General features: G+C 41.8%; 1 protein-coding gene across 1 annotated transcript in view; it reads left to right on the top strand.

The window, feature by feature from the left end:
• Positions 1 to 19,432, top strand: part of urm1 (ubiquitin related modifier 1) — a 44,326-nt gene extending 24,894 nt beyond the window's left edge. The window contains exons 3-5 of the mRNA XM_052037086.1: positions 841 to 922; positions 16,586 to 16,634; positions 17,631 to 19,432. Coding sequence (XP_051893046.1) covers positions 841 to 922; positions 16,586 to 16,634; positions 17,631 to 17,699 — 200 coding nt within the window. The 3' untranslated portion in view covers positions 17,700 to 19,432. The remainder of the gene's footprint in view (positions 1 to 840; positions 923 to 16,585; positions 16,635 to 17,630) is intronic.
• The last annotated feature ends 486 nt before the right edge of the window (positions 19,433 to 19,918 follow it).

The following is a 19,918-nucleotide window of genomic DNA, read 5'->3' as shown; positions in this document are numbered from 1 at the left end:
CGAGTGCTGGTTCTCTGTTTTCCCACCACTGCTCACAGTTCCCATCATTGACAAAAATTGAAGATCATTTACCAAATTAATCTGAGCAGTTAGAAAAGCAGCAATGAGTTTGACTAAGTGCAAGGCTTCTTTATCTGGCTAGGATTAATGTGTTTTAATGATATTCAGACTGGTTGCTTAAGTATGCAATATTTCTCTTTCATTCAAGTGATGTTTAATTGAACTTGTATGTTCTTCACCGCCCTATTCCTTCCATGGGTTTTCCCCAGTGAAATACTTAAATACATAACTAAGCACTGAGAGGAAAGTCTGTAGGGATTACTTGAATATTCAGTTTGAGGCTTACAAAATGACTTTCAGTTGAGTTTCCTGTCACTTGTGTAAGGCTATGAGTTATTCCTTATCCCCATTAACTTGTGTGCTTTTTATTATGTTAACCATATTATTTCCATCTGCTGATGGGATAAGTTTTGGCATTCTAATCAAAATGCAGAAGTTTTTCAGTTGTGGTTTGGTGACATCTCTTCTAAAACCTTTTGATCATGGCACACTTTTAGTGGGTCTCTGTGGGATTTCAATGTGACTGTTCTATTACCTGTATAATGTTTAAAGAATATTGTGTTTTCTTTAAAAAAAAATCTTATGGCACCAGCTGTCAATTTTTTTTCTATTAATTTTTTTCCAAAATTATAATGGGACCAGCCTGTTCAACTCTTGCAGCTGGAGATAAACTTGGACTGAGGTCTTCTCATTGCCACCAAATTGCTAAAGACACCCAGTAATACATTTGTTGGACCAAATGTGAACTATTTGGCTATTACAGCTATCTACTTCCTTTAGGGGATATTCGACAGCTTCTGATGTGGATCAAAACCAATCTGCTGAAGGATCGGCCAGAACTTTTCATTCAAGGTGACACTGTGTAAGTAGAAATCGCCTCTCATTTCTTGAATGTCAGTAACCTTGTAGCATAAGTGTACTTATAGAATGAGTGCAGTGGCAATTTTTTTGTGTCTATCCATCACTCTCAGCCTATAACAAGCCCCAAACACAGGAGAGTAAGCTATCATGCAGCCGCCAATTCTGATTCAATGTCTTTCCCATTTATTTATGGAGTCCTGGCAGGCACGTGAACTTATAATTCCCTGCAGCAACAATGAATTTGGACACATTAAGCATAGTCTTTATCCTGTGCAGTGGGCAGCTTTTATGCGATGTGGTGCTTAACAGGCAGCAGCTTCAGTATTGCACAGAGTTTAACAGGGAGCAGCTTTTACATTGCAGTGTTTAATGGGTGCAGTTTTTCCATTCTGCAGTTTCACGGTGTGCAAGTTGTGCAAGTTTCATACTCTGCAGTGGTGCACTATGTGCAGCTTTTGTTCTGTGCAGTGTTTAACAGGGTGCAGTTGCAGTTTTTACACTGCAGTATTTGTCATTGTGTGGCATATATAATGTGCTGTGCTTCATGGCGTGAGCATTTTATACTGTGCAGTGTTTCACAGAATGCAACATTTATACTGCGGAGTATTTCACATTGTAGAGCTTTTATTCTGTGCATAACTTAACCAAGAGTAGATTTTCAATGGGAGATTCAGTAGTTGGGATGCAGACAAGAGTTTCTGTGGTTGTAGCAGTGTACCCCCTCTGGTATCACTGTATCTGCATAGCTACAGAGCATCCTGGAAAGGGAAGGTGAACAGCCAGAGGTCATGATCCATAACATAGGTAGAAAGAGGGATGAAGTCAGGAAGGCAACATTCATGGAGCTTGGAAAGAGGTTAAAAAGCAATATGTGCTGCCTGCTAGCAGGTACTTAAACGGGAAGGTAGAGCAGATGAACGCATGGTTGGAGAGATGGTGGAGGAGAGAGGGCTTTAGATTCTGGAGGTATGGGACTATTTCTGGGGGAAGGTGAGATCTCTGCAAGCCAAGCAGTTTGCGCCTTAACAGGAGCAGGATTAATAAATTCAGAGTATTTGGGCTGGGGTGGGGGGGTTTGCTAGTGTTGTTGGGGTGGGTTTAAATAGATTGACAGGACTTTTGGAACACAAGTATACAATCAGAATGGACAAAAGCTAAGCTGGGAACAGAAGATCAGGTTCAGATGAAGGGGTATTTGCAAAGGCAAAGAGTAAAGAAAAGGCATCAGTGTAAGGCAGTGATGGGATACCAAAAACAATAGTGTGTCAGCAAGGGGCACAGTGTATCAGCAGATCAAGGTTTGGAAAAGTGATAAGATAAAATTAAGGTCTCTTCATCTGAATGCATACAATGTTCCCAACGACAGAGATGAATTGAAAGCACAAATGGAAATAAATGTGTATGATCTGGAAGGTGATTGCAAGGTGACCAAGGCTGGGAATTGAATATTTAGGGTATTTGACATTTCAGAAAGATAGGGAGAAAGGAAAAGGAGGTGGAGTAGCTCTGTTGGTAAAGGATGAGGTCACTGCAGTGATGAAGAATGATATTGGCTTAGAAGCTCAAGATGTAGGGTCAGTTTGGGCGCAGATAAGAACCATACGGGTGACAGGTTGTTGGTGGGAGTAGTATATGGGTTGCTTAACAGTAGCTATACTGTTGGACAGAGGATAAATCAAGAAATGGGTAATTTCAAGAAAAACTAATCATAAATGTTTTTAAAAATCATGTAGATTGGAGAAATCAAATTGGCAAGGGTAGCTTTGGGAATGAATCCATAGAATTTGCTTGGGATGGTTTGAGAACAATATATTGAAGAACCAACCAGGGAACAAGCTATTTTAGATCTGGCGTTTTGTCTAAAGACAGGGGATCAATTAATTATCTTGTAGTGAAGAATCCCCTGGAAACGTGATCCTAGTGTGATCGAATGTCAAATTCAGTCTGAGAGTGAGAAACAAAGGCCTGAATGCCAATTATTATGGCGTGAGAACAGAGTTGGCTAAGGTGAACTCGGAAAACAGACTGAAGAGTTTAATGATAGATTAACAGAAGCAGACTTCTAAGGAAATAGTTCGTATATCTCAGCAATAATCTATTCCAGTGAGAAAGAAGCACCATCTGTGGCTAACTAACTTAAGGATTGTATCAATTTGGAAGAAAAGGCACGCAGTGCTATAAGGATTATTCCAAGGGGTATGGTATATAAAAGTAATTAAGTTTTGATGCAACATTAAAGGGCACTGGTGAGCATTGTGAGCAGTTTTGGCCACCATGGTAATGGCATGATTGACTTGTATTGGAAACGGTGCAGAGGAGGTTCAATCAATTGATTCCTGGGATGTATGAAGAATGGTTGGGCAGGTTGGGCCTATAATCAAGTACAGAAGAAAGAGAGAGAACCTCATTGAAACACAAAATTCTGAGAGGCATCGACAGGGTGAATGCTGAGATGTTTCCCCTTGAGGGGCATCTAAAACCAGGCTACATGATCTCAGAATAAGGTTGCCCATTTAAGATGGAGGTGAGGAAGAATTTCTTCTGTGAGGGCTGTGAATTGTTAAAATTATCTACCCCAGAGAACTGTGGAGGTGGAGTCATTCAAATAGTTAATGTGGTGATTGACAGACATACAACAAAGGAATCGAGGGGTATGGAGAGAGTACGGGACAGTGGTGTTGAGGCCAAGGTTGGATTAGCGTGATCTTATTGAATGATGCAGCAGACTTGAGGAGTAGATAAGCAGGACTATGCTTATGTTTAAATTGTACCGTTTAACAGGGATTAAGTTTGATACAGTGCAGTTATATTTCACAAGATGCAGCTTTACACTGCATTGTTTGGCAGGATGCTGTTGTTACACTGTGCATTGTCTCTGATGTAAGGTCGATGATCTGGAATGTTAACTCCATTTTTCTCTCTCCACAGAAGCTGCCTGACTTGTTGAGTTTTTTTCCCCAAAATGTTCTGTTTTACTTGCATTGTGTGTCAGGATGCAGTTATTACATGTATTAGGACATAGAACAGTACAGCACAGGAACAGGCCCTTCAGCCCACGATGTAGTGCCTAGCTAATTAAACCAGTAATTAAATGCATAATTAAACTAATCCGTTCTGCCGACACAATGCCCATATCCCGCCATTCTCTGCACATTCGTGTGCCTATTTAAGAGCCTCTTAAATGCCTCTATCGTATTTGCCTCCACTTCCACCCCAGCAGTGCATTCCGGGCATAGTATAGTTTAACATGGAGTAATATTTTACACATTGCAATGTTTTGCATGGCACAGCTTTTCCACTGTGCAGTGTTTCACTTGGTGCAGCTTTTGCAAGGTGCAGGGTTCGGCATGGTGCAGCTTTTGCACTGCGCCCTGCTCCGCAAGTCGCTCTGTTTCACAGGCTAGAGATGTGGATAAGCAATATCATTGCTTTCTGACGAAGAGGTGAATTGATATTCTGGACCTGAGCTGCTGTCGCTGCTTAGTAATGGCATGTTCATTCACGTGGTTTCTGGAATCTTCTGAGTCACTGTTTTCTGTAGTGTTGCCGAGGACTCTTTTCTGGAATCTTCAGCATCTTTTGATGAAACTGAAGATTGTCTTTAGTTTCCACAACCCGCAGCCCATAACTGGAGGTGACAACCTGACTCAGCCTCAGTAACATTATCGTTATTCATCAGATATTTTATTAAAGCAAAGTGCTTTGGGATTCCCTCTTCCCCACCTGTACTGTTCTGCATCCACTGCATTTTTCATCACGTATTGACTAATACACTTGTGTGGATACTGAACGAGATCACATTCTAATGTGATGCCTCGTGCTCCCCAGTTAAATAGCTTGTCAGCACTGTTCTTGCGTGAAGAATGCTTCTTGCATCTCATTTCTCCTGCCGATCTCTATTCCTTTACAAGTCAGAGGCAGGTTGAATGAGGGGGACGAAATCCTTGCCAGTTCTGGATGTTGACACTGGGGAAAATGACGAAGAGGTCGTTGACCTAAAACATTAACTCTGCTTCCCTCTCCACAATTGCTGATGAGCTGTTGAGTGCTCCCAGTAATTTGTTTTTATTTCAGGTTGTGAACATGTTTTGAGATAGAAAGTTTTAAAATTTTGACAGCAAAAGCTATCAGAAACCCTCTTAGTAGAATAATTTTTATATACATTTTATTCATATCTCGGGATCAGAGAGTCGGTGGCAAGGCTAACATTTATTGCCCATCCCTATTCATCCTTGAGAATACCATGGTGAGCCATTCCCTTAGGCAGAGCAGCAGTCCTTCCCACAGTGCTTTTTGGATAGAGAGTTCCAGGATTTAGATCCAGTGATGATGAAGCGTTGGCAATACATTTTCATATCAGGATGGTGTGCGATTTGGAGGAGAACCTGCCATTTGTGGTGTTCACAGGTACCTGCTGCCCATGTCCTCCTTGTGGTAGAGGTCATGGGTTGGGAGGTAACTGCAGAGCATTTTGGAAATGCTGTTTACCCATCACAGGGATGGAGGGAGTGAATGTTTTGGGTGGTTGTAAGGCACCAATAAAGCAAGCTGTTTTGTCCTGGATGGTGTTGAACTTCTTGAGAGTTTTGGAGCCGCACTCATCCAAGCAATTAGAGAGATCAATCATATGGTTCTTGAGCCAACCTGCACAACCCTAATCACGTAGACTATTGAATGGTTCCCTTATATGATGAGATGGATTCTGACCTCACAATCTACCTTGTTGTAATATTGCACCTTATTGCACTGCACTGTACTGTGACACTTTACTCTGTACTGTTATTGTTTTTACCTGTGATATCAATGCACTCTGTACTAACTCAATGTAACTGTACTGTGTAATCAATTGACCTGTTCGATCAGTATGCAAGACAAGTTTTTCACTGTACCTCGATATAAGTGACAATAATAAAACAATACCAATACCACTATCTCAATATAGCAACACACTGACTACTTTGCACTACGATGGATTTTTTTTTGTTCTAATTGTGTTCTTTCTTGTATAATTTTGTATAACTTATGTTAATTCATGTTTGTTTGTGAATGTTGTGTATCTGATGCTATGTGCCTGTGATGCTGCTGCAAGTAAGTTTTTCATTGCACCTGTGCATACATGTACTTGTGCGTATGACAATAAACTCGACTTTGCATTCTATCATGGTCCAGATTTGTGCTTTGTAGAAGGTGGAAAGGCTTTGGGATGACAGGAGATGAGTCATTCACCACAGGGTACCCAGTCTCTGAGTTTTCTTGTGTGGCCACAGTATTTATGTGGCTGGTCCACTTCTTGTCAATGGTGACCCTCGGATTGTTTATGATGGGAAACTCGGTCACGGTGATGCCTTTTGAATGTCAAGGGTAAGCAGTTACATGTTAGAATTGGTCATTGTCTTTAGATTTTTGAGGTGTGAATGTTACTTGCCACCCGTCAAACCATGCCTGAGTGTTGTTTGGATCTTGGATCTTGGATCTTGTACATGCAGGCGTGGACTGCCTCATTTTCTGAGGATTGCAAATGGAATTGACCATTGTGCGATCATCAGTAAACATTCCCATTTCTGGTCTTGTAATGGAAGGAAGATCATTGGTGAAGCAGCTGAAGATGGATGAACCTAGGACACTGCCTGGGCCACTTGTGTAGTGATGTCCTGGGGCTGGTATGATTAACTTCCAGCAATCACTGACACCTTGTGTGTGAGGTGCAACCCCAGCTGTTGGAGTCTTTTCCCCGTGATGCCCATTGACTTTAGTTTTCCCAGGGCTCCTGTGTGCCACACTCAGTCCAATGCTGCCTTGATGTAAAAGGCAATCACTTTCACAAACAAAACAGAAAATACTGGAAAAACTCAGCAGGACAGGCAGCATCTGTGGAAAGAGAACGGTCAATATTTTGGTTCTGTGGCCCTTCATCATTCAGCTCTTTAGTGCATGCTAAAACCAAACCCATGAAGTCTGGAGTGAGGTGGTGCTGGCGAAACCTAACGGGGCATTGGTGAGCAGGTTATTTGTGAGTAAGGGTTTCTGACAGCACTGTCGCCGGCACCCTCCAGCACTTTGCAGATGATTGAGAGTAGACTGGGTAATAACCAGCTGGCTTGGTTTTATCCTGCTTTTTGTGAACAGCACATACCCTGGCAATCTTCCACATGTGACAGTAACTACCAGGACAGCTTGGCTCAGTGTACAGCTAGTTCTGGAGTGCAGGTCTTCAGTACTAATCCAGAGATTTTGTCTGCTCCCATAACTCTTGCTATTTCTAGTCCATGAGTCAGTTTTTGATATTATGTAGGGTGCATCAAATTGGCTGCTGCAGTGGTGGGGATCTCAGTAGGAAGCCGAGGTGGATCATTCACTCAGCATTTGGCTGAATATAGTTCATATTTTTATATAAAGTGGCCCCACCAACATTGAGGAGCTCCTCCTTCCCATTAGCTGACCACCACCATTTTTCACTCTTTTGTAGGACTGCAGAGCTTTGAACCAATGGTTGTGAGATTGAGCTCTATCCTATTGCATGTTGTTTTTTGTTATTTAGCACAAATGTAGTCCAGTGTTGCTGCTTCACCGGACTGGCACCTCATCTTTAGTTATGCCTGGTACTGCTCCCGGGATGCCTTTTTACACCAGTTGAACCAGTGTTGATCCTCTGGCTCGATAGTAGTGGTAGAGTGAGAGATAAACCTGGCCATGAGATTGTAGATTGCAGTGGTGTACGTGGCTGCTGCTAATGGTTCACAGCACTTTATGGATGCCCAGTTTTGAATTGCTGAATCTGTTTTAAATCTATCCCATTTAGCATGATTTTCATGCCACACAACAGCTTAGAACTTTGATATTGAAGTGGATTACAATTGTTTCAGAGTTTTGGATATTTACTTGACAAGGTTGGAAGCTGAAGCTCCTTCCTCTATCCCATCAAATCAATGTTATGAGCCAATTACTTTGTAATAATACATAATCCTAAACTTTTCATGTCTATTTAAATAATCAATCCTTGTTTTGCTATTTTAAATGTATGTGAGAAGGTATTGGTTTCTCTGTTGAACTCGTGCAGGTTACGCACAAAGCACCTTCTCGCCCCAGGATCCTTCATGTCTTTCTGTCTGAGGGTCAGAGAGGTGTTACAACCTCCTGATTTTGAAAACAACTTCCTGCAGAAAATCCTAATCTTTGGTCCCAATGCAGATATGGACCAATATCTCGAAAAATGTACCCATAAATTTCTAAGATGAGGCAACGTTGAGAAGAATGTCTTTTGATGTTTTTTTTAAAAGAAAATATAACTGTATGCAAGCATCAGAACTTCAGCCATGTGTTGTTTTGCACTTTTGGGAATGGAAAGTACGGCAGTTGTGAACAGTTGAGTGTTTTTGTGGTTACAACAGCAGTGTTGGAGACATGCTGGCATGTATGCACTCCAAGAGATTCCCTGCAAATATTGGCAGGTTCTCAGGGTTACCCCCTGCAAATAATGGTGCAAGTATCTGAAGGGCTGTATACTTAATGGTGAAGAGCTGATCAGAAACTCAGGTATTTTTTTGATTTGTGAAAACGTTGCATGTTCAGAAAACATTTTAGTGGAAGTCCAAAAATCGAGAAGGCCTTTCCCATTGTTTTCAGTGTGAAATGGTTGTGTTCCAGAGCTCAGGAGTTTCAGGTAGAAAAAGCCTAAACACTTAAGAATACATCAACACAGTATATGGGGGGGAAAAATAAAATACCTTATTATTAACAATTAATTCTTAAATGAAGGCAATAAAAATGGGATGGTCACCAGGTGAAACATACAAGATCCTCAGGATTTTGACAGGATGAATGTGTGAAGAATGTTGTTTCTTGTGGGAGAATCTAAAATCCGGAGTTGCTGAATCAAAATAAGGCAAGATGAGGTGACTTTTTTTTCTCTCTGAGGGCTATGAGTCTTTGAAACTCTCCTCAAAGGCTGGTGTGGCAGAATTTTTAAGGCAGATTCTTGATGAGCAAGGAGGTGAAAGATGTTTAAGTTTGCAGTCAAACCAGCCATGACTGTATTCAGTGGTGGAACAGGCTCAAGGGTCCTACTCGTGATCCTAATTCATACCTACGTATGAATGAGCTTGATGGAGTTTGTGATGCTGGTGGCAGAGATCCGCCCCTGACTGTTCCTGGGTGGCTGATAGATGAGGCTTAAAGAAGGTGTTAACAGAAATCTGAGCAGCTCTTTCATTTGATAAAACTTCTTAAAGAAAAGCACAGTGTTTTCTATCATGCGGCTATATCTTGCGCTATACTCCATATTGGGATCTTTGCTGTTGAAGATGGCTGTTGCTTACTCCATGTGGAAGAATGCCTCCAAAAGCCTTTTTATTGTAAGCTGCTGTGGTGGTGGTGGTGGTGTTACATTGGTGGCTCTTGCTCCTGTCGTGTCTTCTGTAGTTCAAACTCTAACAGATGCTTGTTTGGTGAGCTCCTCGCCATGAGATTCCTTCTGTGTCATAGAATCATACACCACGGAAATGGTTCCTAGGGCCCTCCAGCTCCGTCCTGACTATCAAGCACCCACCTATATTTTTCTTATATTGATCCCGTTTTATTCTCCCCACAGGTGTTAACATATGGACGTCCTTTCTGACTGCTATAGCAGCCCAGCTTTCCCGATCTCGATGTCCGTCTAGTGATGTTTACTACTAAGTGTCTAAATGGAAGGGTGAATGTGCACTTGTATAGCCCCTGTTGTAAACTCAGAGCAGCCAAAAGGTTTCGGAGTCAACAAAGTGCTTTTGGGTCATCGTCATCTTGGAAGTGAGCCAGTCAGTTTATGCGCTTGTACACAGCAAGGTGAAGAATGTCCAGACCAACTACTTTTGTGGTATTGGTTGTTGGGTTATTGTTGGACAGGGGACAAAGGATAATTTGGTCAGAATAATGACGCAGGCATTTTTCCCAATGTCTGAGGGAGCGGATGGGGGTCTAGTTTAATGTCTCATTGGAAATTTGGTGCATCACTCCCGCTGCCTCCTGGGCAGGCTGTTCAGTCCACATGTGACTGTTGAACAAAGCCAGGATTGGCCCCCTCTGGAGGAATGGCTAGCAGATGATGAACGGCCACGGCATGGGGTCTGGCCGCATCTGCCTCTGCATCAATCATCTCTCTGGAGAGGAGAAAGGAAATTGTGAATTGTGGAACCTTTTTAGTTTTAACGCCACTTGCCCAGATTCAACTTCCTCTCAGCATCCTGCTGAAGTCCACTGCTGTCACAATGCATGATGTGCTGCTGTGGTTTTTCAGCTCCCATCTGACCCTGTGGATCTACTTTTGAATTCAGGGCACACTGAATGGCTTGGAGTATGCAATGCTCCTATTTTGAAGAAGACAGTTGAAGTGTACTAATGATCAAGCAGCTTTTCCATCCAGCTTTGATCATTAACTGATGTACTGATGCCTTCCTTTTTGTTGACGAGCTCTAAATTAATAGCTCTGATAGCACTTCCAAGTGTCACTTTAACATACTTCTCTGTTTGTGCGCACTGCCAAGCAACTGCTCCCAGCTCACTTGCGTGAGATTTAGTGGTTATCACAGTGCCTGTACAAAGAATTAAAGTGAGAGATGACTCCACGGGTAAATGCTGTCATTTAAGACTTGCCCGTTAAGCACTTCTCTGGGTCACATGCTATTTTTATTTGCAATTCCACAGCACCAGGTTTCTGAGGAGACTTGGGAGTGTGGAAAAGTTTAGGAAGAGTTCCACAGTGTAGGGATGAGTAGTGAAGAGTGCATGCAAGAAGGGTGCTGAGACAGGGAGAGTACGGACCAGAGTCTAGGGACTGAGCGATGTGAGCCTGAGTTTTGGGCTACATACATATGAATATACAAATTAGGAGCAAGGGTGGATCACTTGGTCCCTTGAGTCAATAAAATCATGCCCAGTCTGATTGAAATCCCCAGTAAGCTTTCACCTTTATCAAGAATCTTTCTTTCTCTGCCTTAAAAATATTCAAAGACTGGTTCTGCTGCCCTTTGAGTTCCAAAGACTCATAACCATCTAAGGAAAAAAATGTTTCCTTACTTCTGCCTTAAACGAGCAACCCTCTGTTTTAAACAGTGACCCATTAGTTCTAGATTCTCCCACACAAAACGACATCCTTCCTGCATCAGTCTCGTCCAGATCCTTCGGCACCTTGCGTTTCAATCACGTTGCCTCTCAGTCCATTAAACTCCAGCAAATACAAGCATAGCCTATCCAGGCTTTCCAAGACAACCCACCCTTTCCACGTATCAGTCTGGTAAACCTCCTCTGAACTGCTTCTAATGCATTACACCCTAAATAATGAGACCAGTGCTGTACACAGCACTGGAGATGTGGCTTCACCAACGCCCTATAAAACTGAAGCAAAACCTCCCTACTTCTGTGTTCGGTTCCCATTTGCAATAAATAGCAACGTTCTGTTAATTTCCCTAATAACTTAATGTACCTGTATACTCGCCTTCTGCAAATAGGAGCAAAGAATGTAATTGGGAGGATGCCTATATATTCCTTTGGTTAAACACACCCTGGGCCTTGCACCCAGTTCTGATCACCAAGTCACAAGGGAGATATTTGAGTGTTGGAGGTAGTTACAGAGAAAAGCCATCAGGATGATTACAAGAAGCTGTTGTAAGGAAAGGTTAGAGGAACATGTGGTTTTTTTTGGCCTGAAGAGCACATGTCCATCTTGTCGAGATAGTGAACGGAATGGAAAATGTTGGATCTGAAAATTAAATAAAGAGGACAAGGATTCAACCTAGTGGAAGGCAAACTCAACCAGTCAGGAAGTTATTCTTCACACGTGTGTGTGAATTGGGTGTCTATTTAAAATGATGAAGGCAAAATTTGAAGTCCCACACAAACCAGTTAGATATGCTAGTAGAAGTTTAGAGTCTTTGGACAGATGAATGAAGATGTGCCATAATGTATGGGCTTTTAATGTACAGGGCACAGGAAGCCAATAGAAGTTATTGCGGGGCAGGTGATAGCTGCGTAGTATGTGAATGGGATTTATTATGTTTAGGTGGGTAGATTTTAGTGCAGGTTATTAAGAGCAGCACTTACTATGGGATAAGATGTGGGCAAGATTTGATATGGTAAATTGCGGGAGAGGTAGGGTATTGAAGGAGTTTGTAAAGAATAGGGAAGGAAATTCCTGGGGAAAAGTTAGTTTGGTTAATTTTGCCTGACTCAGTACCTTTTAATGAAAGGGCCCAGATTGATTTCCCCAGTCTGAGGTATTCTTGGCTGGGACTATGGTTAGGATCTTGCAGTTTCCCTCTGTGTTCATGGACTAGGGCGAAAAAATGGTTGAGGGTTCCCAGCGATTGTTATCTGGTAACCCTTAGTTGTCCATCTACCTAAGGGTAACAGGATCAGTGTCAGATGCGATGTCTCCCTTGTTAATTTTAAGTCTCAACAATCTTTTGAGATCACAGGCAAAGAGACAGAAAAGATGTGGGATCATTCTCTTTGAATAATGGTAATGGTGCATGGGCTGAGAAGCTGAGGTGGAAAAGAAAGTACATTGCAAGTGAAAAATCAAAGAGCAGAATTAAAAATAGAGTACAGGCTGCACCTTGCAGTTAAGCACAGGCTCGCATTTGAGCATTACCATGAACACTTGGGTGGTCTTCACAGTTGAAACAGTTGCTCCAATCCTTCTGCCCCAGCCCATTCTGAGGAAGGCTCCCCAACTGGGAACACCACCGGGTTTCTCTTTCCACGGATGCTGCTTGACTGGTTGAGTTCTTCCACCATTTCCTGTTTTTGTTCCAGATTTCGGCACCTGCAGTTTTACTTGTTTTCTGTAACAGTAGGGTGCTGTGATTGGTGTGTCTCTCCCTGGGTTTGACAGGATTCCTGCTCCTTGTTATCTCAACACTGGAAAGTGCACGCTTGTGTTCTGTTTGGATGGTGACAGCACCCAGGGTAGCACTGAAACACACGGGGCACAGGGTCGCTTGCCTATTCTGTGTTATCAGCAGTTGGGAACCTAGCACTGGCTTGATGGTCAGGGAATGGTAAATGAGCCAGATATCCACCAATTGTGACCAGTAAGCCAACCTGCCCTAATAGGTGTGGATATCAGTGGGAGAGCCAGGGGCCCATGTTAACTGTTCCTTCAGGAGAGGTAGGTGAAGCTTAGAATGTTAGGGAGACGAGAACTGAACTGGATCTATCTGGTGATTAAGGAAGTTGAACCATTTTTTTCATTCTAATCTCTCTGACAATTCAGTTTCAGTCTCATTCGGACACTTAAGGAAAATAAAATCACAATTATATTGTTCATAAACTGTTAGTGAGGCAAAACCACACAACGAGTCCCACAACAGTCAGTTTCATTTCTAAAAGCCCACAAGAGAGTAGCTTGACTGAACAATCAGCAAGTGGTCACTTGGCAGTGAAGTTGACGCAGATCAAAGTGTCAAAGTTAAATATAATGAAGTCAAGTGCGCAGACTGCTAACAGCGAACTTCACTCATGCTGAGTTTAAACAAGATGTAAGCATCCAGCTGATTTTTGGAATTGATGTTGCACCAATTTGTGCTTTTAAGCAGGGGACTGGGGGGAATTACTAGGTGACATCTGACATAATACCATTCCAGTGATCTAACTGGATAGAAACCAGTGGCCCCAACTCGGTAATCCCAGAGAGTTATGGGAAAGACCGTTCCAGTTGGAAGATATGTATAGCACCTCAAAACAAAGTTGCTTCACAAATGTTGTCCTGTAGACAATAAGCAAAGCTTTTTGTTTTGCTATGATACTATCAAAGACTTTTGTCAAGCAATAATGCAGGACAAAAATGTCCTGACGAGCATTCCTCACTCAACAAACAAATTCACTTGTCCTTTATCTTGTCGTTTGTGGGAACATCCTGGCTGCTGTCTTTATCCAGCTTGTAATAATGATTCCCTTTGGTGTCTGTGAAGCACCTTGGGACAGCCCAAGCATTGAAAGGAAATAAATAAATGGAAGTTCGTTCGTTCATTCTTTCTGCCTATTCCATTTATATAAAATTCTTAGTGTTTTCCCAACATGTCATCCCAGACATTTCTTGTAATTTTCTATTGCAAAGTACATTGTTTGCTCAGGTCAAACGGAGACTCTGATGAACAGTGGGATAGGCATTTGGCCATTAAAAAAAAATCACATAATGGCCACTCAGTTATTGTAGGAAGCTGTAACCTGGCAAAGAAGCATCACTGGGGGCAGCTGAGGGTATTAACAAGAGGTCAGAGAATATTAATGAATTATGATGAAATGGCAAGAAATTAGTGAGGGTTAACTTTCTGATGTTAAAATAATTTAAACTATTGAATGTTGTCTCTGTGTGGATTGTTCAAAGCCTAAAACTTAATTTTGAATTTGACTAGACAACCCACAGAATACACAATATTACCAGCACTGTTATACTTCAAGCAGTGAAATTACATGTCTATGAATATTCCTCACCCTGCACTTTATGGACATAAAACATTAATGAACAGAACAGACCTACCCATCTCATTGAGATTGCCCCACACACCATGCTGGTCAGAACATTATGTCTCGCTGCTTCTCTCTTCCCGAGAGCTGTGTAAGCTCCAGGAAGAGGTAAGCAAAACAATCATAAATCCTCAAAATTGAGAAGGAAAAAAATACTCTTGGGAAGTTTATTTGACCTCCCTCCCAGCCCAGTGTTACTGATAAAAGAAACTTGTATCCCTGTGAATAGTGATAATTTTGTTGTCACGGATTAACACAGTTAATAGGATCCATCATAAAACCTAATAGCATGTTAACTGTCTGAAAGATCTTACTATCTTGTAATATTTTGTTTAAAAGTTGCAATTGCAGCTTAAATTTTGACCATCTGATCAACTCAAATGGAAGGCCAGAAATTTGGAGGGGAGAGGATGTGGGGCATGGCACTGATGCTGCTGCTTATAGAAAATGACCCTTCAGCAGTTCTGGTCCATGACTGCGGTGGCCTTCTCCACTTACCGGTAGCTCTGAGCACAAGGAAGACAGTTCTTCTTGAACTAGGGCCTTTACGGGTATCGGAGCACAGTGGTTAAATTGCTGGACTAGTAATCCAGAGGCCTCAACTAACAAGTTCAAATCTACCATGACAGCTGGCAAATTTAAATTCAGTTAATTAATTAATATGGAATAAAAAGCTTGTATCAGTGATAGTGACCATTAAACTACTAGATCGTCATTTAAACCCATCTGGTCCATGTGCTGTCATCAAGCGTGTGGAGCAGCTAATCATGTTTAAAATAAGAATTCACACAGACTGCATACCCAGAAGCAATAAACACAATTTTTAATTAACTTTTTAAACATTATACACTGCAACGTAAAGACCAGCATTCCACACCATGAAAGCAGAAGCTGAAATACCATAAACATGTTAAGGACACATTTAACATTTTGAAATAATTTTTAGGGATTACAAGGCAGTAAATTTTCAGGAACTGTTTTCTGAACAATAAAGGCATGGTACGTGATTTAAAAACTTAAACCTCAAGTAACAAATCGTAAGCTTTTCAGTGTACTCTGCACTGGGCCAGGGGAGGGCTGGGGTCATGGAAAGGGAATGGAATTTGCGGCTGGGACCAAGGATGACAGTGTTGGTTTTCCCCATAGTGGTGTCTCCCAGTAGTGCCTGGCATTAGAGGCTTGGAGATGTTATCTAAACTGACACATTCTTTGCAATACTGAAGGAGTGCTGCACTGCAGGAGATATAATATCTTCTGTTAAACTGAGGTCCTGACTACACAAAGGGGCTGCATGCGTGATTAAATAGTGCAAGAAGTTCTCTTCAGTGTTTGGGGACAATGTTTATCTTTCAACCAACATCACCGAAACAGATTATCTTGCCATAATGCTTTGTGGTTTGTGGGAATTTGCTGGGCTGAAATTGATGCCCAGTTTTTCTACTTAACTATGGCTATGCTTTAGAAATATATAACTGGCTGCAAAGTGCTTCGGAGTATCTTGAGTAGTGCTACAGAAATGTAAGTTATTCTTAACCGATCAAGACTACCTTCACAGCGTATCCGAGGCGGTGACTCTGGCCTCCGTCAGCTGGATAGCAGTGTATCATAACACTAAACGGGTGTACGACCTGAAGTGTCTTGGACTGACATGAATGGGTGATTTTTGCCAAAGAGTGGGTGCAACACCCCATTGTGGAGAGATGTTTTCATGTTGCTACTGCACTGTTTTTTAGTGCCTGGTTGCTTTGCTCCCGAGTGTGAGGACCAGGATGTGTTTGCAAACGTTGAAGTAATGCCCACTGGCTCTCTTGAAGCTAGAATCCTGTGCGTTTTTTTTCTAAGTGTGTGTGTGGGCCTGCGCCCCATTATCTATTTGACGCATGTATATACCTGAAGTTAGAAATTACTGGGATTAATTGAACGATGGTTGGGTCTGTCGTTTGGAGAGTAACCCGCCGTAACTATTTTTAAACTGCAAGCCAATTCAGTGCTTACACACATATAGCGTAGGTGCACACTCAAACGTTACACGTTTGTCAATTTCCCATATAATTCCCACCTCTACAGACTTTATTTTGAAAATGACTCGGAACCTCGCCTTGAGACCAGCGAGATGGAGAGCTGTCTGCTGACTGACCTCCGTTCTGTTCCCTTGTTCTTCCAGGAGGCCCGGCATCCTGGTCCTGATCAACGACTCCGACTGGGAATTGATGGTGGGTATCACCCATTCCGATTCGCTTTGATTTCGCCTTACAATCCACTTCCGTCCGCCTTGAATCGGGAATGGGTAATTCTTGGAGCTGGGACCGTCACCGTTCGCAGTGTGTTCAGTGAGACGGATGGAGGCGTCCCCGTTACCGACAGGGCGCCGTCTGTCCATTGTGTGATACAACCGCCGCATGCCACACACTAATCAATCGGCTTTATTTGTGGAATTTTATCAGCAAGTTTTTCCCTTAGCGTATTGCTTTATGTGTTAGTTTTCCGTTCAGTTCTGCACAGTCCCCATCATTAGGGAAACTGCGATTACAGCAACGGTTAGGTGCCATTGCGTGGACCACGCATTTTAACACTGAAAATATTTACACCATTTTCGAAGGGTGAACCACAGTACTTAGAAAACTAGGGAAATAATTTGCATCGTTTTTCCTTTTTTGCAATAAGCATCCCTCCATTTTATTCTCCCAAATAGAAAATGGCTGCTCCGACTGTCCGATTCGGGCCGAATAACGTCGTGGTTGATTTACTTTGGAAGGAAGGCCGTGAGAGTTGGAGTGTTTCCTTTTTACGTTTTATTTTTTTTCCCCTCTCTGTCAATTTCGGGTGAATTTCACCCCTTTCTGATGAGGAGGTGCCAACTTTGGAAGCCCGAAGGCTTCAAATTGGGAGTTAATCCATTCCAACCAAAACATATTTTGAAGCCAGTTGAGGTTGGGACGGGCGGGAGGAAGGCGGTTCTGGAAGTATTATCAAACTCCCGATGAAAATATAAACCAGAGGTACATTAAACGATAAATCCCATTATACTTGCGCACTAGGCCGAGGGAAAGGCACAACTGCATCTAGAATGGGGCATGCTAACGAATATTTCATTTTGATTTCCAAGTGCTATTGTAAATTGTTGAACGAATTAAATAATTGCACTTACTATATGCTCAATAACTAAGAGTGACTGGGTTTTCCCCCCTCTATCGTTTTGTTTTCGGTAGGGCCAATTGGATTATACACTAGAAGACCGAGATAACGTTGTGTTTATATCAACTTTACACGGTGGTTAAAAGAACATTATTTTAAAACGGCGAGAGGTTCTCTGTGACAAGATCTAATCGTGGTTTACCGTATCGCAGTAAAGGGACGCTCTTCTCACAGTTATGCGGATCTACTCTGTGTAATTTACAAAGCGTTTGACCTCTACTACATTAGGATTACGGCCAAAACCGAGGAAATTAGTTTTTAAGTATAGATCGTAAGCTAGAAAATAAAATAAGCTTCTATGATCCTTAAAGTCCTTAATCCCTTCTTCACAAAATAATAATTCCGTCAAATTATAAAGCAATAAAGTTGCATGTTTTAGCATAATCGAGTCAACCCCACAAGGATTAACAACGAAAATCTCAAAATTCAACGAATATGATACATTTTAAAGACTATTTCTGTTGTTTTTCTATTTTCTTATTTTTGTTGTAAATTAATATTAAATAACGAATCTTGGACGAAACTGTACGCAATTTATCCTTTCGTGTTCTTCCACGTTATTTTGTTACATTTCTCTCTCTTCCCCCCCCTCCCCCTCCCTCCCCCTTTCCTAAACACATCCGCACACACATAGAAACTGTCCAAAATCAGTACTAAGGTCCGTGGGGTGAAACACAATTTACAGCGCAATGATCTCTAATTAAAGATATTGGTCAACGGAAATTCCTGAAACAGATCCCCTTCCCTGCACCTGCCTTTTAGTTGACTCCGGGCCCAAAGCCGCAGTATACCGTAACTGCACGCTTCTAACTTACATTCTTTCATATATGTATTGAAAAATAGTGGAACACCATCGGGCGCTCAAACCTATGAGAATTAACTGGCAAATTTCGGAGTTAAATGTCGTCGTGGAAAACGGCTTTTGTGAACGATTAGAGGCACGATACTTTTTACCAATACCTGTTCGGCAGTGCTGAATATAACTCGTACTTCTACACTAATATTAACTTGAAAATAGAGCTGTACCCCATAGGAAAAAGTTGGGTTGGGATGGGGGTTGAACAGGTGCTATTAAGTTTCGTAGCAACGTCAGAATATTTTATTAATTTAAGTAAATATATACAGATCACATTACAGGTCTCCACAGATAATCCAATGCAGAATAAATGAACCTGCTCATTTGCTACAAAGTCTTGAATTATATACAAAAAAGGTAACAATTTATCGAATACAAAGATGTATCTAAACGAATTTAACCTAAATGTTCCTAGTTGTTACAGTAATTTAAACTCGTTATTGTGATTGTACATTAAGACATAATTTATAAACGCGATTTTATATAGCTGTTCGGTTTTAAAACTATCTTTTTTTACATGTAACCCACTTGCAAAACAGAAGATGTAAACACATAGCTGGATTTTATGTTTGCTCCAGTGTAGTGCCGGTTCAATTTACCAGCTGTGATCACTCCTTCAGTGTTTTGGTACGAAACATGTTTTCAAAATTCGGAAAATCCCATTTGTTTCCTCTTTGGCTCTGCTGAGGATTCTCCATCCCGCGGTTCCGCTTAGTTAAACCCGTTTTATCCCTCTCTCCGGTTCTGAACATAAACTGGAGTTGTTTCTTTAATATATATATATATGTGTGTGTGTGTGTACTTCTTTTTCCTCTCATTAATGTGGACGAAAGCAGAATGTGAAAATCCAGCTACGGATGTCCATCCACAATTCTCGGGGTCCGACTAGTGAAAGCACAAGAATTGCGTTTGGACAATCAATAGCGAGAATTTCTTCTTTTTTTCCCGGAGGCAGCATTTTGTCTTCGATGAAACACACACACTCACACACACACGTACATTTTAAGCAGATTTGCTGACAAACGCACTCTCCGCCAATTTGCATCTCTTCTGGTTGTGATCCAACAAAGCCGGAAACATGAGAATCAAATTGCACAACGTTTTCCAAAGAGACTGCGGGCAATTTATAAATATAACGGCGCGGCCAGACAGGCACTCGCCGTGTTTTCTTATTGTAACAAGGGCCGCATCATTTTGGCCACCATTTTCGCGTCAACACAGAATGCTTTCGTTCAAACAAGCACACGCATTTAAAAATAATACGAAATCTTGCTTTTAAAAATAAGAAGGAAATCGGAATCTCACTTTTACCTTTGAAATCTAACACGCCACGGTTGCAGCAATCGTGTAGAGATACGCACCTCACACACACATAAAAAGACCTGTAATGGGTTATGAGGGAGGCGGGGGAAAGGTTCTCCCTTATTTCCCGTTCTTTAAAGCATC

The sequence above is a fragment of the Pristis pectinata genome, chromosome 23 (genome assembly GCF_009764475.1).
Source record: "Pristis pectinata isolate sPriPec2 chromosome 23, sPriPec2.1.pri, whole genome shotgun sequence".
Lineage (NCBI taxonomy): Eukaryota > Metazoa > Chordata > Chondrichthyes > Rhinopristiformes > Pristidae > Pristis > Pristis pectinata.
This window is presented reverse-complemented; position numbering and strand designations above follow the sequence as displayed.